Source organism: Centropristis striata, chromosome 12 (genome assembly GCF_030273125.1).
Source record: "Centropristis striata isolate RG_2023a ecotype Rhode Island chromosome 12, C.striata_1.0, whole genome shotgun sequence".
Taxonomy (NCBI): Eukaryota; Metazoa; Chordata; class Actinopteri; order Perciformes; family Serranidae; genus Centropristis; species Centropristis striata.
The window spans coordinates 33,978,070-34,000,480 of NC_081528.1; the positions used below are offsets into that span (position 1 = coordinate 33,978,070).

Here is a 22,411-nt window from a genome sequence, read left to right on the forward strand (position 1 = left end):
TCTATCTATCTATCTATCTATCTATCTATCTATCTATCTATCTATCTATCTATCTATCTATCTATCTATCTATCTATCTATCTATCTATCTATCTATCTATCTATCTATCTATCTATCTATCTATCTATCTATCTATCTATCTATCTATCTATCTATCTATCTATTAAGGGTGTTAAACAGAGCATCGTTGTGGGCTACAGCCCTATCATGTAAAAGGGATATTCGCGGTTGTGAACTGTAGGCGGCAGCGTCAGGTCTTGGGGAGTTTGGTCTGCCGAAAATAGAAGGGACGAAGAAGAAGACGCAACAGCAGAAGAAGGCGAGGAGGAAGGAAGAAAAAGAACAACCGTAGCTAACACACAGCCGCGGCGTAGTACAGTCCGGTAACAGCTGGCTGTGGGCAGGCATACTTAACATAAATTACTTAAACTTGTTGTTTTTTATGTTTTAAAGTAGGCCTTTGGCATTTATAAAGCGCGAATCCTCTGTTGTTAGCAAGAACACTTGCTAGCAAGCGTTAGCCAAATTACTAGCTAAAACAGCTGGCGCGTTTATCGCCATTTTGCGCATTTCACAGCCCAAGACTTTAGCCAACAGCAAGGTAAGCGCTGCAGAAATGTCTGGGTACCGAGAGCAAATACAACTGAGCATGTTTGCAGTTGTTTAAAGTTCTGTATGACTGTATGTGTTTTGTTGCAGAAGGTGGGTTTTGTAGCATGGCAGAGGCAGACCGACCGGGGAAGCTCTTCATCGGTGGGCTGAACACCGAAACCACCGAGAAGGCCCTGGAGCAGTACTTCAGCAAATATGGCAGGATTGTTGAAGGTTTGAGCATAGCGGCATGTTGGCAATTTTATTCTTAAAATTCGTATCGTTAAGTCAATATTAGCCCTATAAAGCCAAGTGTATCATATTTGATACATAAGTTTTTGAGACCTCTACATCATCAGTGTGATATTTTTTTCCTGAAAAACCTGATGAATACATGAATTGATGATTAAAAAAACTGAGCAACAAATTTCACAAAAATACCAGATGTAACAAAAATGATTTGCTGGTTCCACTGGTGGATCTGTCATTACTGCGTGAAAACTTCATATCAGCAGATGTGTGATGTTGTTTTATATGGAAAAAAATATTTTGTATGTTTGAGGAAAATGTTAAAAGGAAAGTCAACGTTTTATTTGGTTAAAAATATTAGGTTTTATATGATTATGTTAGTTCAAGAAAAGCAAATTGTGAGCAACAAATTGCACAAAAAGACCTGACGTATCAAATATGATTCAAATTAAATTCATATATGAAAATTGATATTGAATTAAAAAATTTTTTAGCCGGTTCAACAAACACTCCAGTTTTGAAAATTTAGAATTTTCTGGCAATTATTTCACGGTTCAGGCTTTATAGGGTTAAACAGTGAACTTGGTTGTTGTGGTCTTTCGGCTTTTCTTAAAATTACCGATATTTTTATGCCGACTGGCGCATTTAAACTGTCAATAACTGTAAATGCATTATTTAATAAAAAAAAAATCAATTTACCTGAAGCTATTCGCCCTTTACTCCATTCCCCCTTTTCCGTAACTTGAAGCGTAGTATGAGCTATGGACCTTGTTTACTTATTGGTGCATTTCCATCTTGCAGCAAGCAACAAGAAAATCTCTTAACCGTCCAGGTTAAAACCATGAAATGAATGTCTTAGTTTCCATATCGTAAAATCAGGGAAGTTATGTACTTGAAACAATTGCAAGATAGATTATTGTTGCCCCTTGTCAGACCCTAATCTCATCAGTTTATACTATCAGCTACAAAACAAAATCTCCACTCACTCTGTATTTCCTCTGTACTTCCTTAGTTTTGTTGATGAAAGACCGTGAAACAAACAAATCAAGAGGATTCGCCTTTGTTACTTTTGAAAGTCCAGCCGATGCAAAAGATGCAGCACGCGAGATGAATGGAAAGGTAAATTCAACCCTTGATTTGCGGTATTCTTTACAACATCGGTGTGGATTTGTGAATTTAATCGAAACTCTTCTCCTACAGTCTCTTGATGGCAAGCCTATCAAGGTGGAGCAAGCAACAAAGCCTCAGTTTGAGAGTTCTGGCAGACGAGGACCGCCACCGTTGCACTCCCGCAGTCGTGGTCCACCCAGAGGTCCCCGTGGTTCCAGGGGAGGTCCTGGTATGAGGGGCCCACCATCCAGAGGTAAATTCCTTATTTTTTCCATATCAGTTGATTTTTAAAAAAACATTAATGAAATGAATTTATATTAAGTTTTAGTTTATATTATACATTTTGGCGCCTAGTGTGTTTACATCTACATTTCTTTTCCGCGAATAGACTACTATGATAATTCAGGGAATGAAGATTCCTACTTTAAAGGAATGTCATCCCGAGGCCCCCCTCCCATGAAGAGAGGACCCCCAGTACGTAACGGAGGTCCCCCGCCAAAGAGGTCTGCCCCATCTGGCCCAATGAGCAGAAGTAAGGGTCCAGACTGTGTAGGCGTCAACTGATTTTAAAGCCTCCAATTGTCACTTATTATGTAGATCCCTGCAAGAACCCATATGGTCTGATAGCATCTCAGGGTGATTTAGTGATTAAGGTGCCAGTTTCTAATTACTTTTTTTCTGTACAGCCCCCATGTCAAGGGACCGGGATCCCTACGGTCCACCCCCTCCTCGCAGAGACTCAATGATGTCCAGGAGGGATGATTATCCATCACCAAGAGATGACCATTACAACTCCAAAGATAGGTGGGATATTTCATATTTAATAATTTATATAATGTAAAGTTTACCTGAGTAATAACCCAATTTTTGCATGTATTGTGCTGAAACAAAAAATATATAAATATTTTTCTAATATATCTACAGCATTTTATCATCCACTAATTGTGACAAAAGACTTGGTAATTGTAAAGAAAAATATTGGAATACAATAAGTAAATATAATTTCTTATTCTATTTGGAAATTCAGCAGCCAAGTCTGAGCTGTTTTATATCTATACATTTTTCAAGATAACAGAGAACTTAACTATTACATTTTTTAAAGAAAATAATGTGGTTTATCTATAAAATATTTAAAATATGATAGATACAGTTATGCAATTAATTGTGCTTTGTTTCACAGCTACTCCAGTCGGGATTATACTTCCAGAGATTCAAGGGACTATGGACCTCCTCAAAGAGATTATTCATACAGAGAATACTCCAATTCCAGTTCCCGAGATGACTATGGCTCAATGTCAAGAGGATACAGGTATGAGTCGATACTACATACTGAGATCAGATCTCACCTGGTTCTTGAATAACAATTGTTTATGTCATTTAGTGACCGTGATGGTTATGGTGGAGGCCGGGAACCCAGAAGCTATATGGACCGTTCAAGCGGTGGCTCCTACAGAGATTCATATGATGGTTACGGTAAGATATATCTCTATAAGTGTAATGACGCGAGATGAAATAATGTGGCACAAAGAAGAGCTGCACAAATAAACAACCAGACCCTACGATTGACTACCGCAATCTCCAATCACAAGACCCTGCAGTTTATCCCCTTCCCAGAGGAAACCGCATTCGAGGCAGCCTCTTAAAGCTTTTTTCTGTCACATTGCTGCAACCCTGACCTGCAATCCAAGTTGCATATTTTCATGCTATTAGTGATAAGTAACCATTGGCAACTCAACTGAAAAGCCAAATTATATTCGAAAGATGAGTCGACATATCAGTCCAAGTTACCGCTGTCTGTGGCAATATAATGCAGAATATTTAATGTGCCGCAGAGAGTTTGCAACCGTAAGGAACCCCAAAAAGTCCATGGAAACATCCGTTGACCACTCAGTATGTGTTGCATAGCAAAGCACTCCCTCAAGGAGTAACGTTCAAAAAACCTTCAAGACAACTCTGAAAACCTCGTCCTTACCTGCAGTTCTAACACTTGGAGCTCTAGAAGGAAAAATGGCTTCTCAAATCAATGGCATGCTGAAATGGGTAACACTGCCCATTTATTCCCTGTGCTTGGATATGTTTACTGCCCGTATCACCTAAATATCCATATTAAACTAAAGGTCGATAACATGATGGGACATTTAAACATGTCGTCCATTAAATTTATTTGTCAGAGAATAAACTCTATTGGCAAAAAAGATGAGCACTTCACAGTGCAAGAACATGTATAAATTGAACCTTGCCAATTACCTGACCCATTGACCCTGCAGGTAACTCTCGCAGCGCCCCACCTTCACGGGGCCCCCCACCATCCTATGGTGGGAGCAGTGGAAGCAGTCGTTACGATGACTATGGCAGCAGTTCCCGGGATGGCTATGGCAGTCGTGACAGTTACCCCAGCAGTCGGAGTGACCCATATCCACCTAGCCGTGGTGAGCGAATGGGCAGGCAGGAGAGGGGCCCAGCTCCCCCTGTTGAGAGAGGCTACCCTCCTCGTGATTCGTACAGCAGCTCAAGTCGTGGAGGGCCACGTGGTGGCCGTGGTGGTAATCGACCCGATAGAGGAATGGCTCGCAGCAGATACTAAACTGGACTTGGAAATCGCATTAAAGCAAACGTTACTGTCCGTGCACAGTCAAGTGTTTTGGAAGAAATATGACAACATGAAAAACTAGCCATGTCTATGGGATATAAAGCTTAGCTTTGACTTGTATCTTGACTTTCCCAGTTTTTTATGTGTAAAAGTTTTTTTTGTTTTTTTTAGTATTTCTTGCTCATGTAACCGTACAGTTACCAAGTGAGTGTTAGTTTTTGTACGTGTTGGAATCTGCAATGCCCTATCAGTCTGGCTTTCCTACTCTAATAAAGCTTTTAGTTGTACCTTGACCACTGCTCATCGATTTTCAAAACGAGTCCAGTCTGTGACATGAATGTTAAGTTACAACATGATCTCCTTTACAAAGTTCTCTGCAAAGCATAGGTGAGTCTCTGCTCATGCTTATAAATAGTCAAGTGACTTGAGTTCCTTATCAAAAATGTGCCATCAACTGGACGCTACTGTTTTCAAGCGTTAGGCCAATGTTACTGTCAGATGTTCCAATGTAGTTTCCTTGGAAATGGATCCATCACCCTAGAGCCATTTGATGGCATGCAACGACAAAACCAAAGGCAACAACAACCAAATGCAACTCGACTGGTAGCCAACAGCTGGTAAGCAAAGCAAACCTCTTTGTTTCTCATCTATAAATGAGTTTCTCATTGTCCTGTATTGCAATCTGCCCCCAAAAGGCTGATACTCAAGACAACTTTTGCCTCAAAGGACAAAAGGAAAAAGGAGGTCAACAGAATGTCCCTTTTCATTGTAGTCCGTTTTCATCAGCTAACATTGTCAAAAGTGCAACAACATCCCCAAGAAGTTTCGTCCCTTTTCAGCAATGAAAGTTTAACTGCCATTTTGCCAACCTGAAAAGCCCTGAAAATGATCCTTTTTTGCTTAACCAATCGTCAAACCTCAGTAAAATGATTGGCAACGGTGCATTTTTAAATCGTAAGTAAAGACGTTCTAATTTTTTGTAAGATCATTTTTGGTAAACATTTAAAAAGCCTATTTTAAATTAAGAGCCATTTTCTCAGAACCAAAACCTTTTCCACAAAGCATGCCAATCCAAACAATGGAGACCTCTGGAAGACCGCCATCATCCTAACTGCCACACTGGAAACAATCGCTGAAGCATACACGCAATCGGGGGAAAAAAGGACTACAATTATTTTCAGATGTTTTATGAATACATCATTAGAAGAAGGTCAACATGTTAATTTAATGTTCTCATTTCAGGATGAACACCCCTCCAAGGCAACTGCCCTTGCAACTAACCTGAATTGTGTCCACAAGTTGTTGGACCAATTAAACCACAGTGCACCAGTGCAGGTATAATCTTCCCAGACTAGTTGTGGTGCACATACATGTTTCTTGCAAAATAAACAAAATGTTGGGGATATGATCTTGTAAAATGAAACCGTTGCAATCATTTTTTGTTCCGTCTTTCAGATGCTGGTGCAGGCTTCTGTTGAGAGCTCGTTGGATCTTCAAGTGGAAATGCGATTTGAAAGTGGGATGAAAACAGGCAGAGGATTCACTCAAATTATTATTTTTTTGTGTGTTTTCAATAAAGACATTAAAAACTTTGATTGTTTATTCAGTTCTTTATTGTCATTAACTAATAATTCAATTTGCATAATTATTAATTGATCACTAGTTAGTTTGAAAATAAGGGGGTGAAGTTGTCATTTCTTGTATAATTGGGTTTTTTGTTTTTTTTAACCCCCTTTTCTGTGTCCAATTGTGATAAACATTTAATGATTAGCTTTTACTCAATACATTTTTAGCTTTATCCAATCACATTTATCACAAGTCTACACAAATTGGTTGACATCAATATTCATACAGCTTGTATTGCTGTGCCAAAACGTAAACATGACCCAATTTGCATCTTGGCCAAAACTTTTCTCATGCTATGGCTTTCATAGTGTAATAATAAACACGCCAGGCCCACTGGCATGACTTATCTCTTCAGTATGTGGTACATTTTGCATCTCTTGCAAAACGTGCTGATGCAAGTCAGATATCAGTTCCCTCCCTGGTGGCGTTTCCTCATCTATGCTGCATTTTAACTTGTAACACAATATTAGAGAGAATGCGCTCTGCCACCGTGTGCTACTTTGCAGAGGAAACCGACTCCTGTCTATTGTTGAGGTGCCTGTTTGCCAGTAGGGGTGATCATCAGTTTTACGTGTAGAAACAGCGTCGTCCTTCCCCCACCGCCTCTTTTTTTAACTTCTAGCAGAAGTGCGGATGTGAGTTGCATATTGATACGGAACAGGCCGCCAGTTTTTTTATTTTATTTTTTTAGCAATGCGTGCTTAGGCAATGATCATATTGTGGAGCTATGAATCCCGAGGAGCAGACTGTAACGTGGTTGATATCACTAGGTGTGCTCAGCTCGCCTAAAAAGAACATAGCGGATCCGGAGGAGTTTTTGAAAACATCGCTGAAGGATGGAGTCGTCCTGTGCAAGCTCACGGAGCGACTCATACCTGGTTTCACTCCCAAGGTGAGTTTAACTTTACTTAAGTCAACAAATACCAAATGATCGACGGCTCCCTGTGAAGGGGAAGGGAGGGGTTTGATGAAAATGATACCGTGTCCGACAAGAACTTCTCCCTGCAGCAGTTCAGGCCTTTCGTTTTTATGTAGCTCACGGCACTTCGAGCTTGTTACATTTAACAACCACCTGCGCGTTCTGTGTGACCCCTAATGCATCGAGTTACAGCTGCATTTGTTGAGTTTTAATATGTGAGATTTCAATATGTTGTTTCCTGTGAACCGAGGAAAATGTTCCGCATTCTTGCCATGAGTGAGTCGGTGTGAACACCCACCAAAACAGGACAAAATCGGCAGGAAGAGTGGACGCATGAACCATTGGACACAGGTGATAGTGGAGGGATCGAGCAGAGAGGGGGGGGTTACACGTGACTTAGCTTTGACACAACTTTTTGGGCGTTATAAGCCAGCTTTAACAACACACTTAGCTGTAAAGATGACAAAGTTGTTCATGACAAATAACAGTTGCAAAGACAGTTCGTCACTTCCTCTTGAAAGGCTCTTCCCGGTGCGACCTCCCCCTTTGAAAAAAAGCGGCGTCAATACAACTTTAACTAGAGTAAAACCGGAAGTAGTAACTTCTCTCTTGTATGATTTACCAACCCGTCTTGTTTGTTGCCCTTTCTGCTTGGTTGTCATTAAAAAACAGTCTGTATTTTACTTACAAGCAGCGAAAAAAAAATCACCAAACGTCCTCCATTTTTTTCCGAACGTTGCAACACGAGCGTTAATAAAGACCTTTATTTTGAAAGTTTGGAAAGTGAGCGGATGTTTTGCTTAAATGTGTCTACTTTGACGTTTCTGTGGTGTTAATGGTTATGTATGCATGAAGGGGACGCTGGAAGAATCCAGTTATTCTGTGAACTGTAGGTTACCACTTTCGGATTCGCTACAACAATGTTACTTTATGCGCTTTTTACCTGTAATAACTGAAATGACAGTGACGTCTGCTCCAGCTGGGCGCTTGTGTCAGATGTCTGTCTGCTATACTAAGCCGTGGTTTGTGTTTATATATTTATTTTGTGTGTGCTCAGTACTGCCAGGACCCGAGAACTGAAACCGACTGCATTACCAACATCAAGGAGTTTTTAAAAGGATGCTCGTCGTTGAAAGTGGAGGTAAGTGTGAAGTTTCATGTATAAAAAGTCCGATGTTTTGACCTGGCCTGGCCTCTCTCTTTCATGATCTCTTTACTCAGCCGTCGCAGTTTACAGACAAGATTTAAACACACTCTTGCATGTGTTGTGATCTTCTTACCCTGCTGGCATATGTTTTCCTCTAACGTCCATGCTGTCAGTCACTCCCACTGACCAGACAGGAAGGGAACTGTTCTGACTAGCTGTTTTTAAACAGCCACAACTTAGTTTTCAACAGTGTTTACTTCCTTTTAAAATCCCCTTTCTCTTTTATACTGCAGTGCCATTACTATGTGTGCTGTGTTGCTGCAGGTTAAAACAATCCCCTGAGCATACATTGCAGTGCTGTATTGCTCCAAGATGTCCTAATACTGGAAATCTCCAAATCACTCACAGATGTTGGGAGTTTTCCCTGTCTGTCTCTGTACCAGCCTGTTTGTGACCGCCACACTGGACAGTAATTTTCTACTCCGGCTTTATAAATAATCCTTTCTGGTCTTGAGTCACATCAGTTGGTTTCTTTAAACAGCTAATTGAGTCAGCAAGCTTGGCTCACTGCAAAGTCAAGTGGTTCGGTAGCTCTGCCCAGCTGGCTTGTTATGTCTGGGAGGTCCCCTTTGCTTTTATTCACCAACCCTGCCGTACATCCCCATAATTAGACCTTTTGTGGCCAGCCAGTAGCTCATGGGCAGCAAGTTTTTGTGGAGCGTCTGTCAAATGTATCAGTCGAGGGATGTCTGTGGCGCTAGGACAAGCCCTACCCATCCTTTTGGTCAGTGATGTGATCACGGTTCATGGACTTTTTCTGTCTTTTTCTGCCATAGAAAATAGTGCCTGTTTGTCCTGTGACTGCACAAAGAGAGCAGTCATTCTGCTTTCACTTCTGCCCTGAGATGCAGAAAGAGGAAGCAGCAATTACTGCTCTAGGCAGCTGATTTTTTGCTGCGTTAAAAACCGCCCGGGATGATTTATGTTTCTGATTTCAAACACTTCTACTACAGTCATTCAGAGGAACATAATACGGCTTAGTGAAACAACTGGCTCTAACTATGGCCAAGATGTCAATACTGGCAACAGTTATCATGTATCAATACTGTGATGTAGGACTCCATTTCATTTTATCAATGCAAATTGCAATACTTTTGAATCCAGTGGTACAAAATCATCATGCATAAAGCTAACAGTGTCTTCCAGCTATTTTTAAGTGATGAGAAGCAGCCTGAGTAAATCTTGGTCGTCATGTAGACCCCAAGGCTGATCCCGTACCTAGAGATGTCATGGTCACACTTGCTTTAACTCTGGATGAGGTCGTACACAACTCATGACCAACGCGCTACTACTCAAACTCTATATTTAAGATGTTTTATTTAAAATGTGTAACCTTATCCACTGTAAGAAAGCAGATAGCTGTCTGAGACACTGTGAGCGGGCAGTGTGACTGTGTGTGTGTGTGTGTGTGTGTGTCCGCGTGCGTGCATGTGTGCACACGTGAGGGAGAGCGCGCAAATCGATGTGTGTGCACAGAGAATTGCAAATGAGTTTGGCACTGTCTGTTTTATTACAAACCACTAAGTCACAAAATATGGGTCATGCTCGACATGTCAGTTTTTATCTCTGTCTTGTTATAAGCTTATTCAAATCCCTGTGTGTGTGTGTGTGCGTGTGTGTGTATGTGTGTTTCTCAATGTGTGTCTGTCTGTCTATTGTTTGTGCAACAGTCTGAAATTAGTCTCTCTCTCTCTCTGTCTCTGTGTCTGGAGACACTTGGCGAGCCTCATTGCTCATATCTGTGCCATCAGTAGACAAACTTCTAATTTTGACTTCTTCCACATCTGATGGATTCCAGCTTGTATGAACAGATGGTTTGGTGGTTTTTGGTCTGATGCTATCTTCTCTTCTCCTTTTCCATCCAGGGGTTTGAACCAGAGTGGTTATACACTGGTGAGAACTTCAGCAAGGTGCTGACCACTTTGCTGGCAGTAAACTTTGCCACACAAGGTAAGAATACTGCACTTGTATGTCCTATTTGAAAGTAAAACAAGTAGCAGAGAGTTGTAGTATTAGGTCTCACATTACAGTATCCTGATATGTGAAAAGAAATCAAGAATGGAGTGAAAGTCTTTAAATTACATTAAATACTGCACAACATGCTCATCACTCCCCTTTTACTTTATGCAAATATCCCAATTAAAAGCCTTGAAAAGTGAATAACAGTACATATAGATGCATCATCTACATCCTCAGCAGTGGCCAGGTGATGCCTTTTTCCACATGTACGTGCAAAGATGGTGGTCTTTGTCCATGCAGCTATCCAAAATCATGACTGAATGTGTTACTCATGGACAGCTGGCATGGCAGTGTGTGTTTGTGTCATGCTGGGAGCCATATTTACTCATGTGCATCCATAGCTTGATACACCCCTGAATAATATCCTCTTTTGTTCATTTTATGTGTCTTTACTGCTTAGAGGGGTTCCTACAAGTGGGTGGAAATCCTTGCAAATTCTTGAATTTTAATATATATTTTTAAGGTTTGAAAATAGGATGCTAATTCTATTTACAAACAACTGACACATTTTAAGACATGACACATTTCCTTTAATTTGTTAAAACATTACGTATTTTTGGTTGTTTATAATACAATAACATCTAATTGAAAGTGATGAAGATGTGAAACAATAGCTATGCTGTATGCATTGTATTTAAGTGTGTAATTTAACACAGCTGTTAGGTGCTGAAAAAGCTTAAGAAATGCTTGAAAAGTGCTTGAATTTGACTTTGGAAAAAATCTGAGAACCCTTCAAGCTTAGAATGGAATTAAAAACATAGAGTAATTGAATATGACTGTATCACACACACACACACACACACACACACACACATACACATACTCTCACCCTCCTCAAGAGCATTTCTTCAATCAGGACACAGCGCAAAATGGTTCGCAGTGCAGCAGCCCAACAGCAGTTTAGAACTAATTGCTTTGTTCGAGAGTCCTTGTTTGGGGGCACTGAAGAGGTAATACCAGTCTCCCTCTAGTTTCCAGCTCACAACTGCCAGAGAACCAGCAGCCTCAGAATTATTGAGTCAGCGTTTTTAGACCAATCTGCCACCTCTGCACGCTTAATGATGAATAGACTCCAGGCAATTGGAGAACACGTGTTTGTGACATTCCTGTATGTAAACTGTTTGCCCAAATGACAGAAAAGATGGAGCATGCTATTAGTGCTGCAGCTAATGACAGCTAATTCTGATTAATTGATTAGTCTATTAAAATTAAAAATACAATTGTACAATGATGTCCAAAATACAAAGCTAAATCAGTAAACACAGCGTTCATACAAAGTCTGGAATGTTTGGAAAGTGTTTGATTAGAACTATTATATTTTTAGGCATATATGTATATGCATATACATATATGTAGGTATGTCTGGGAATCTGTAAACTTAATCGTTTCTGAATTACAGACCATAATCATTTAGATGTGATAATTAAGGCTTTGAGTCTGGAATTTTTGGTTTAGGAACCTTGAAAATTGCTTGAATTTTACTCTTAAAAGCTACAAATAGTTCTTGACCTGTCTATTAATTGGCTAATTGCTTTAACAACACTCTTATGATTTTGAGTGCCTTTAGAGATGTGTAACACTGGCTATGACTTAGTTAATGCATGATCAATCACTTGAGTGCACTTAATAAATAAAGGGGAAGATGCGGTGCCACAGTGTGAGATGTGGACCAGAAGCCTTCGTCAGTTCTCTGCCTCTGCTTGATATGCAAATCTTTTATAGGCTGCCTATGCCCAGCAGCTGTTCTTCCATCTTCAAAAGTGAACTTGATTTGAAGTGGATTAGTCACAAGTTATGATATGATCAAACAGAAGAGGCCTCTGTGTTTTTACTCGTGATCCTCTTCCAAGTCGGGCTTTGCTCCTTACTTGTGCATCAGAATTTATATTTGTTTAGGGTAAAAGCTTTTGAACATAGCCCTCATACAAGAGTAACCGTGGTGACCACGAGTGGAGCTGACAGAAGGGCTTGTTAGGCTTCTCTGTGTGTGTTGGGAGTGGCATGTGGGACCACCTGCAGTACATGTGGACTGTCGCACTGCCTTCAGTATTTTTCCTCATATCAGTTATTTCTCCCTGACGTCCCAGCATATGGAAAGCTGCAGGGAATCTCCAACCTTTTTTCATCGTGACATATATTACATGTCCTCTCAATGATCTGCTGATGAATCAAGACTGCACAAAAAGGTTTACAGTAGCACATTTACTGCCTATAAGTGAAAGTGCACTAAAGCATTTGTCAGTATTATGGGCTTGTTGAGCTGAACTCCTGATTGGATCTGAATTAAGTGTTACTAAGGCTAATGGTGCATTGTTATTTATTTCTTATTCATCTGTGATTTACAAAAGGATTAGACAGTGGACCTGGCTTGCATCCAGCTGGCGTTTAAGAGGAAGTCCTCAGTGAGTGTGTTTCTGCTTGTTGGCATGTAGGAGTTTGCAGGGCTGCCATGTGTCACTTTTCAAGTGAGTACTGGCAACAAAATTGATACCTCTGTCAGTGCACCTCAAGGACTGCACTCACAGTGCAGGACAGCTGGCAGCCACTGGCTCTAAATCACTGTTCCTCTGCAGCAGCAGCAGCACAGGGATGACACTGTGGAGAGGCTGAGTGTTAGTAACATAAATTGGATTTCTGCCCTTCAGATAAGAGACAGGGTTGGGGCGATCTAGTTAAATATGTGTCGAGTAGTCAGAATCAACATATTTGCTGAACCAACACATAGACAGTGAGTGATCACTGAGACATATTCAGATTATGATCTAAAAAGTGCAGCTGCGTTATCTCATTTTGTAGCAGAGTGCCAGTTTTGGTTAAATCAAATGATTCTGTCAAGCAGAGGAAATGTGTGTGCGTTTAATGTCCTTGGGCTGTGCAGAGCAATGGACGGTACTCGCATGAATTATCATCAAGTTGTCAGCTCCCAAAGTATGTGCACCTGTGTCAACTGTGATGATGATGAAGATGTGCATGGGTTTTTAAGGTGAAGTTATGTTGTTCAACTGATAACCTCAATGTAAGAAAAGTACTGCCTGACACAGTTGCACATGCCACATCAGTAGCCATTTTTAAAAACAGATTAAAAACCTAAAAACCTAAAAACCTAATTAAAAACCTATCTTTTCTCTACAGCATTTGGTTGAACTGTGTACATGTGTGGTTGTGTGAGTTGTTGCACTTGTGTGAGTAAGTAAGTGTATATGTGGTGAATATGGAATAGCTTGTCTACCTGCACTCTTCAATTAATTTGTAATTGATTTTTGTTTGTTTTTCTATGTTTTTTTGTTGTTGTTTGTTTTGTTTTTTGTTTTTAACTGTAATTATGTATATACAGTACAGGCCAAAAGTTTGGACACACCTTCTCATTCAATGTTTTTCCTTTATTTTCATGACTATTGACATTGTAAATTCATCAAAACTATTAATGAACACATGTGGAATTATGTACTTAACAAAAAAGTGTGAAATAACTGAAAACATGTCTTATATTCTAGTAAGCAAAGGGTGGCTACTTTTAGGAATCTAAAATACAAGACATGTTTTCAGTTATTTCACACTTTTTTTGTTAAGTACATAATTCCATATGTGTTCATTCATAGTTTTGATGCCTTCAGTGAGAATCTACAACGTAAATAGTCATGAAAATAAAGAAAAATGCATTGAATGAGATGGGTGTGTCCAAACTTTTGGCCTGTACTATACATTGTGAAGCACATTGAGTCTGCCTTGTGCATGAAATGCGCTCTATAAATAAAGTTGAATTGAATTGAATTGAATTAAAAGAGGCTCTATCCTTGTTCTGTGTGTGTCTACAGACTGTGCTGCTGAGAGGTCATGTTCGCAGTCCGGTGGCCACTCTCCTAGTCAGTCAGCATCCTCACACACACTCTCATCTGCCAAATCCAAAGGCTCCCTGCGCAGACAATCCAAATCAGTGGTATGGTTCTTTCTATATTATATTTTCTTTCTTTCTGTTGTTTGAAACTGTTTGATCCACGTTTGATTTTTCACATTTTGCAAATATTTTATGTCGAATTTGTCGATCTAGACCGGCAACTAATGATTATTTTTTCACTATTAATTAATCTGTTGATTATTTACTTGATTATATTGATTAATCATTTGATCTTGAAAATGTCATAATAGTGAAACAATTAAAAATCAGTCCAAAGACCAAAGTTCAGTTCAGTTTAATATGATATAAAACAGAGAAAAGCAGGATATGTTTGAGAGGCTGAAAACGGCATTTTATGCATTTGTTTTTTCTTTGTAAAATTACTAATTAAAATATTAATCAATTGTCAAAAAGTAAGGGATTTTTCTGTTAATTAACTAATCAATTAGTTGACACATTGCATTCCCTTGTCAAATAAAAAAGTAATGAATAAAGAAAAGCACAGAGCATTTCATACAAAGCCAATATAAAAGTAAAACGTGCAGGTCATAGATTAGATCAGTATCTTAATAATGCATTGTGTATTTGCACATGCATAAAGATATTTTTGCTGATACACCACATGAGATTTGTGTTTGTGTTGCTAACAGGAAATGTCTGAGAACGGGGGAGGTGGGCAGGTGATGGTGAAAGCCCGCTTCAACTTCAAGCAGAACAATGAGGACGAGCTGTCGTTCGGTAAAGGGGACCTGATCCATGTGATGCGGCAGGAGGAGGGGGGCTGGTGGGAGGGCACACTCAACGGCAAGACGGGCTGGTTCCCCAGCAACTACGTCCGAGAGATCAAAACCTGCGGTGAGTTGAGTGACACAATCATGATCATGAATTACAGTACAGGCCAAAAGTTTTAGAACACCCCAATTTTTCCAGTTTTTTATTGAAATTCAAGCAGTTCAAGTCAAATGAACAGCTTGAAAGGGTACAAAGGTAAGTGGTGAACTACCAGAGGTAAATAAAAAAAGGTAAGCTTAACCAAAACTGAAAAATAATGTACATTTCAGAATTATACAAGTAGGCCTTTTTCAGGGAACAAGAAATGGGTTAACAACTTAACTCTATGGAGTCTTGGGCTATTTTGTCAATTTTTTAATTCTTTTCATGTCTTTGTAAGTCATTTTGTGTCTTTTTTTTGTCATTTTGTGTCTTTTGGTGTCTTTTTTTGGTTATTTTGTGTCTTTTTTTAGTCCTTTAGTCCAACATAAATTGTGATTTTGAATCTTTTTTTACTTTCAAAACACTATCATGCTCAATCAAGAATTTTAAATGTTGCAAATGTGCATTAATTTCAGAGTACACTGAGACATTAAACTGCATAATTTTCAATTAAATTCTGGAAAAGTTGGTGTGTTCTAAAACTTTTGACCAGTAGTGTATATGATTGTGCTGTAAGTTTCAAAACAAAAACATTTTGAGTGAGGCTTTTTATACCTGAGTTCTGAGTGCATTCACACCGCTACTCAGAGCTGTCCACTTGTGCTCGGATCACTAGGACTGATGTTTATACCAGGTCTGAACAGCCTCTGTAATATACAAAGTAGAAATTTACCTAAACTTGCATGGTAATTTGCATTTAAAGGTGGAGTCTTTGCAGACTGAGCCTTTATTTGTTGACCATTTACATTTACGGAACAGACAGCCAGCAGACTGGAACAAAATATTTGCTGAATTTAACAAAAAGTGTATTGGGATTATTATCACTGACACTGACCTATTTTGGGAATGTAATGATGGTGTACAACAGTGTGACCATACAGTAGCATTGCTCTGTTTAAACAGAACAAAAAACTGTGATTAAAAAAATGACATTATTGCAAAATAGATAGGCGTGTAGTTTAGCCTCCTGGTCAGGGGGGAAAGCATGAAATATTTATAGGTCGTGTTCATCTGAAAAAGACGTAAAACAGATGCTTCTTTCCTATAACTGGGTGTTTAGAAATCAAACTGATTTCTAAGGTGGTTATTGTTGCCTGGATATTCAGTATAAATTTATTTTCTTTGATCCATTTAATATATATTATGAAAAAGCTCTGATAAGCTCTAACCTTGTTACCTCTCTCCTCTATAGAGAAGCCAGTGTCTCCGAAAGGAACTCAGCTGACCAAGAACTACTTCAGTGTGGTGAGTCACAATTACACAGGACATCATAAAATCACTTTGTTAACTCAAAAACTGATATTGATAATACATTAAACAGGATTTCGTTCATTTGAAATCAATTAAAATTTGTCAAAACATAGCCTTTCTTGCAATTGTGCTGGTTAAGAAGTGGTAAAAATATATATTATTGTAAGCTGGGAGAATAAATAAGAGAAGATCTGGGATGCTGTGTTTTGAATGTGTAGCATGGCTTTGCTCAACTCCACTCACTGTTGCTATCAGCTGCTTTTTCTCCATTTTATTTTCTTCTGTGGACAGTGCAGGCGGGTTTCTTGGCTGATCGCTGTAGTGCTACCACAAGACAATTCCTTGACATAATCATTAATGAGATACTATGTGGATCCTTCCATCAGTGACAAGGAGTCAGTGTGCCGGCTCATATTAGTTTCCTTCATGTTGTTTAGTTTTATTGAGTTATTTTCTTTTTAATTTTGTAAGTAATGTCCCCATTTTTAACCCTTTATCAGGCGAAGAACCGTATTTGGTAACTTCAGCGGATATCCAAAATAAAAATATTTTGAGAAAAAAGTTGCAAATTTACTAGATTAAAGTGGCAGATCTACAAGAAAAAAAGTTGCAAATTTAAGAGATTTAAAGTGGCAAATCTGCGTGGAAAAAAGTCACAGATTTACAAGAAAGAAGTGGGGGGGGGGAAGCAACTTTTTTCTCGCAGATTCACCACTTTAAATCTCATAAATTTACGACTTTTTTTGCACAAATTTGCCACTTTAAATCTCTTAAATCTGCGACTTTTTTCGCGCAGATTTGCCACTTTAATCTAGTAAATTTGCAACTTTTTTCTCAACCCCATTTTGATATCCACTGAAGTTACCAAATATAGTTCTTCACCTGATAAAGGGTTAAATCTCACTCTATCAGCACAATAGTTAGTCTTGTCACAATGTAGCTGTATGTGAGCGATCTGAAAGCCCTTTTCTGACTAAAATATTGCAGCAACGAGCTGTGACAGATTTTCCTTGGGACGTTCATACTGACGGTGTTATATTGTCGTCCATTCACATTGCAGTCCGGCATTGTGGTACGAGATGGGAGCAGACAGTAGTGGCTTGTAACAGAGCAGCGGCAGTGCAGCACAGTAGTACAGTACGGTATGTGTGTGGGTCAGTGACAAATAAGGGTTGGCAAGATGTCAAATGGTGTAACCACAATAAATGATAAATATGAAATATTTCATCCACCTACATTGTATTTATTAACATTTATTAAGTGGACTTATACATATAATTACTTCATTTTAAAAAACATCAAATTAAATTTTTTTTAGTATTTCTACATTTACACATTTCGTCATATATTCTAAAAACAACCATTTTTTCCAAAAGTTTTGACAAATTATGAAAACATTTGTTATATACCATAATGTTGAAATGTAAACGTGGATTGTATTTTTTCTCATTTTAGTTCACATTTATTTTCCTGTATATAATCAGATTTTTATGGGGAAAAAATGACTGGTTACACCAACTGACACTGTGTTAGATGACGTCATTGACCCATGTGCTACTGTGCAGCTGCTGCAGCTTGTTTACAATAAGCAGCTTCACACTGATCCCACCGCAAACAGTCTTGCCAGTTTAACACCTCTGTTACTACCTCTGAATATGTTACAGAGCTCCCTCCATCACACCTCTGGCGCGTTCAGAGTGCAAAACGTTGTTGACTATTTTTAATAGAACATTTTACTTTTAGCAGAATCCTGTGCTTTTCTGGAATCTACCAACAGTTGGTAATCTGCTAATTGTTTTGCTTTTGCAGGTGGTACAGGACATCTTGGAACATGAACGGGAATTTGTCAAAGAATTACAAACTGTGCTGAGCTGTTATCTACGACCACTGCAAGCCAGCGACAAGTAAGAGCAACAAGAAGGGGAAGCGATAGATCCAGTAATGGGCTAAAAGGCACCAAGCAGATCATCCAAAGAAATCACTTTATCTGGATGATCCTCTTACAATTTGTTCTACATATGAAATTACCATTTTTAGAAATAAGTCAAAGTTTTTAAATATCTTAAAATTGTAATTGACGATGATGTTTACTGTACTTTAACCTTGTTTCATCATGCATATTTTAGGACAATATTTATTGTCTTTTCTTATACTAAATGTGTGTATATCCAGGCTGGTCAGTGCAGACAGCACCATGCTGTGCGGAAACCTGGAGGAGATTCTTACCTTCCAGCAGGGACTGTGTGTGGCTTTGGAGGACTGTACCAAGTAAGTCATGCTGGACACGGACCTCAATGAAAACCTTTGTAGTTTGATCAATTATATCCAATTAACTTGTCTCAGTGGAGAGCAATGTTTGGACCACAGTGTACACCCTGCTGTGCTTGTTATGTGAGAGATAATCAAATACCTTTAGAAGAGAACTCTAGTTTCCATTTATGTCTTACAGTAGCTCTTTTATACACCATGCACGTACTACACATTGCCAAATATTCTGCAAATCATACCGTACATATTCTATTTTTGCAATCACTTCCTTCCTCCGAGAAATCTCCTCCTATTTATTTCTTCATAGTACAGATAACTTACAGATAACAGATAACTTGGAAAAATTGATGTTTTTGAAATAGAAAATCCATCAGTGAACCTGCAGTCTAATATGTTTTTATCTCAAAGTTATTATGTTTGCATACGTGGATTTGTTGCATTCAGCACTGGTGGGGAAACTGACATCCAAACCTACTGAAAACAAATGGCTTCCCTGGGGGAAAATACACTGCGCTGCAAGAACCGTCTTGTATTCTACTGGTTATGAAAAATATCTTTGACAGGATAAAACTTACAGGCAGCCTGAATAATGCCAGCTTTTCAGTTACTGGGTAATTATACAGTTATTCATCACTGAAAACTTTCCTCTTCAGCTCTTTCCATATATTTATTTCCTTCCACCAGTCCTTTTCTTCACTCTTTTCACCTCTCTAACCTCGTCTTTGTCTGTCTGTCTTTACAGAGTCTCGGAGGGCCAGCAGCGAGTGGCGGGCTGCTATTTGAACCTGATGTGTCAGATCAAGAGCCTGTACATGGCTTACTGTTCCAGCCATCCTTCAGCTGTTTGCATCCTCACTGATCACAGGTCGGCCCGCACACAAAACAGCACACCACAGCAGCTTAGTACCACAACAAAGACAAGTCTGATCAAGTCTGAATCCTTAACATATTAAGAATTGGATAACTATAAATGGTGCAGATTTAAAGCCCTGCTGCCACATGATAACCGCTAAAGTTACAATTTCAAAGATCTCTGCTTTGTTCTCTTTGGCAATAAGTGGAATATTTTTGGAACTTACTTCCACTAGCTTTTGAGATGGTCATCACTCAGTCTGTTTCCCCACAACACTAATCAAGACCAGAAAAAGGTTCACCCCTTCACACACAAGTGTTCTCCAGCAGACTAACCACCGCTGGGTGTGAACCTGGGTGTAGGGAGGCCTACTACAGAAAAAATGCAATGGCTTTCATCTGTGGGCCAAGGACATTTATTTCAATTAAAATCTTCAAGATTGTTGCTTTAAAGCTGGGGTCACACTACACAACTTTCACAGTCTTTACAGATTTTGAAAATACTTGGAGTGCACACTACATGACTGAAAGTCTGGGGATCACACATTTAACAACTGCGCCTGATGTGGGATCACAGACTACATGATTTGTCAAACCGACTAAACTGAACGCATCAAACTCTTGCACAAACTCTTGCAAGGGTAACAGTTTAAAGCAGGGGTGGGCAATTCATTTTCCCAAGGGGCCACATGACCAATGTCACGAAGGTTGCGGGGGACGGACCAAAACTCTGAACTAAATTCTGCTTAATATTAATTGAATCGCTTTATAAAATACAGTAAATTATCTGGTTTTGAGCTGCTACTGATAAGAATACATGTTATGATAAGACTGTTAATGTGGATTAAATCAAATATAGCAGTAAAAAATAGTAAAAACTCCAATCACTATATCACTTTTACATGTATTTTAAACACAACTGTAAATGACCTTTAGCAAGGTTCCTATAAGTGTTTTTGTATTATACGACTTGTTTTTCATGTTTGTACATTTTCTAGGTGTTTTACAATGTTATGATGCTTTTATTTTGAAAAGGCGCCGTCCAGTGCCCAGGTCTGGTTTAAAGGGTAAACAAACATACCAGTTGGTGGTGGTAATGCACTAATTTGTTGTTTACCAACTGCCAATAAAACTTTAGGAAGAATAAGAGGAGGAAGAAGTTAACATACATGGGCGACAATCGGCTCTCTGCTGCTGAGTCAATATATTCCTGCTACTTCCCATCGCCTTCTGACGCCATTTCCTGTCTCCCACCCACTCTTTTTCATTTCAACACTTGTTTGCAGTTGGGTCAGTAATCAGTTCACACTCCCCGATTACGTCCAGATTCGGCTCACAGAACTCAAATGTTTGATTGACTGTGACTGGGGTGGGGTCTGTTACCCTCAAACACTAACAGATTTTTGTGCCAACTCGCCGACAGTCCCCAATTTGTGCAGATTGGTGCAGACTTTGCCCAAAATCTGGCAAAAACTCTTTTAGTGTATCTTCAGCTTAAGTCGTGTTTTCCAAACCTCTCCTTGAGAACCACTTGACCTGCGTGTTTTGGATCTCGCTGAGTACATAGTAGTAGTTCTTAACAAGGTGATCATTTCAATCAGCTGTATTGGAGCAGAGAAAGAGATCTAAATCACACAGGTCAAGAACTACTACTTTGTCATTTCAATCAGCTGTGTTGGAGCATGGAGAGATCTACAACACTTAGGGCAAGAGGTACTCAAGGAGACTCTCAGTCTCTTACTTTAATGTCCCTCATGGTGGACAACTCATTCAGCTGATTGTAACTGGTTATAATTTTATAGTCGTTAACATGGTTTTATCCAAAACAGGAACGACAACCTTCAAACTGTAATAGAAAACCAGCAAGGCTCATGAGATGATCTCCTGGGATGGCTGGGAAATAGGACAACAATAGTCTGCTACACTTTATTTCTCAGACTCTTCTGTGTCTGTGTTCTCGTGGAATGCCATATAGGTTTATCTGCCTTCCTGTTTCTAAAAATTATTTGAATGAACCAGTGTGAGAAGGAAAAATCAAAGAAAAAAGGTCGGCAACTATTAATTCAACCAACCTCACTGCACTCCTTACTTTCTTGATGCTTCTTTTTCACAGAAATTTGTTTCTGTTGGATCATTGTTGTGTTCTATCTGAAAGGACTGCATGTTGTTTTCTGTTGAGGATCTGTAGTTTATCTTTGAACCACAAGGTGTCAGACTCCCCACCTGTAAATGACCTGGAGGCTAAACTGAGTCTGAGCAGTTCCACTGAGTCCCTTGTGTGTTGAAAGTTTCCTTCAGTTCCGTTTCTATTAAAATACATCATTCTCACTGAGTGAGACCTTCAAGTTATGGATCTTTCACACATATTTCCAGTTGCTATGAAATATCAACATAAAGTTTAAATGATCCAGTTTTGAGTAATGCAGAAGCGGCTTTTCAGATTCTACACTGAGCTGCAGATTAGGTGAAATTACACACAGGAAGTTGACTGTTGACAGGATACATAGAGTTGTGGTTATGTTTATGAGGCAGGCGAGACACTTTTTCACAGTAAGCACATTTGCATTTCAGTTGCAGAAGCCTTTTTTTGTGACATTCACATTTACTCAATGTTACCAGTCAGTGTTGCTAGAGGGTACCGTGTGATTAAAGTTTTGGAACATGGAAACCCATGAATGGTGCAATTTTTTTTTTTTTTTTAAAACCATGTTCTCAAGTGTGTGGTGAAGTGAGCGTGTGGTAGTTAAAGGGAAACGTGCAAAAATGATAATTTGTGATGCCTTTTAAATGTCATTAACACCATTACAGTAATGTGTGTTCTTATCACAGTGTTTGTGGTTTTTACAACAATGACAAATAAATGGAAGCACTTAAAAAGTGGATCCCTCCATTAGGAAGCA

At 39.1% G+C, this 22,411-nt stretch overlaps 2 protein-coding genes across 5 annotated transcripts in view; both read left to right on the plus strand.

Annotated features, from left to right (window-relative positions):
* Positions 1-285: 285 nt before the first annotated feature.
* rbmx (RNA binding motif protein X-linked) lies at positions 286-6,136 on the plus strand. Of its 3 annotated transcripts, XR_009395331.1 has the most exons (10): positions 291-602; positions 701-826; positions 1,854-1,960; positions 2,042-2,204; positions 2,340-2,483; positions 2,638-2,755; positions 3,132-3,260; positions 3,333-3,424; positions 5,784-5,876; positions 5,997-6,136. XR_009395331.1 is itself a non-coding variant. In XM_059346529.1 (9 exons), the coding sequence occupies exons 2-9, from the start codon at positions 718-720 to the stop codon at positions 4,533-4,535; spliced, it is 1,179 nt and encodes a 392-aa protein (XP_059202512.1). In that variant the 5' UTR covers positions 286-602; positions 704-717; the 3' UTR covers positions 4,536-4,834. The 3 variants fall into 3 exon arrangements, 2 of the variants coding, with proteins under 2 accessions (XP_059202512.1, XP_059202511.1); XM_059346529.1 differs by lacking the exons at positions 5,784-5,876; positions 5,997-6,136 and adding an exon at positions 4,219-4,834 and having other exon boundaries at positions 286-602; positions 704-826; XM_059346528.1 differs by lacking the exons at positions 5,784-5,876; positions 5,997-6,136 and adding an exon at positions 4,219-4,834 and having other exon boundaries at positions 290-602.
* Positions 6,137-6,613: 477 nt separating this feature from the next.
* Positions 6,614-22,411, plus strand: part of arhgef6 (Rac/Cdc42 guanine nucleotide exchange factor (GEF) 6) — a 32,777-nt gene continuing 16,979 nt past the window's right edge. For both annotated transcript variants that reach the window (XM_059345993.1, XM_059345994.1), the window contains exons 1-9: positions 6,614-7,059; positions 8,144-8,227; positions 10,159-10,243; positions 14,128-14,249; positions 14,858-15,062; positions 16,333-16,385; positions 18,201-18,295; positions 18,564-18,659; positions 19,402-19,524. In XM_059345993.1, coding sequence (XP_059201976.1) covers positions 6,895-7,059; positions 8,144-8,227; positions 10,159-10,243; positions 14,128-14,249; positions 14,858-15,062; positions 16,333-16,385; positions 18,201-18,295; positions 18,564-18,659; positions 19,402-19,524 — 1,028 coding nt within the window. In that variant the 5' untranslated portion in view covers positions 6,614-6,894. The remainder of the gene's footprint in view (positions 7,060-8,143; positions 8,228-10,158; positions 10,244-14,127; positions 14,250-14,857; positions 15,063-16,332; positions 16,386-18,200; positions 18,296-18,563; positions 18,660-19,401; positions 19,525-22,411) is intronic.

Coding starts and splice junctions, on each gene's coding strand:
- rbmx (XM_059346529.1), top strand. CDS start 718: ATGGCAGAGGCAGACCGACCGGGGAAGCTCTTCATCGGTGGGCTGAAC. Junction 1,961..2,041: donor CACGCGAGATGAATGGAAAG/GTAAATTCAACC, acceptor CTTCTCCTACAG/TCTCTTGATGGCAAGCCTAT. Junction 3,261..3,332: donor TCAATGTCAAGAGGATACAG/GTATGAGTCGAT, acceptor TATGTCATTTAG/TGACCGTGATGGTTATGGTG.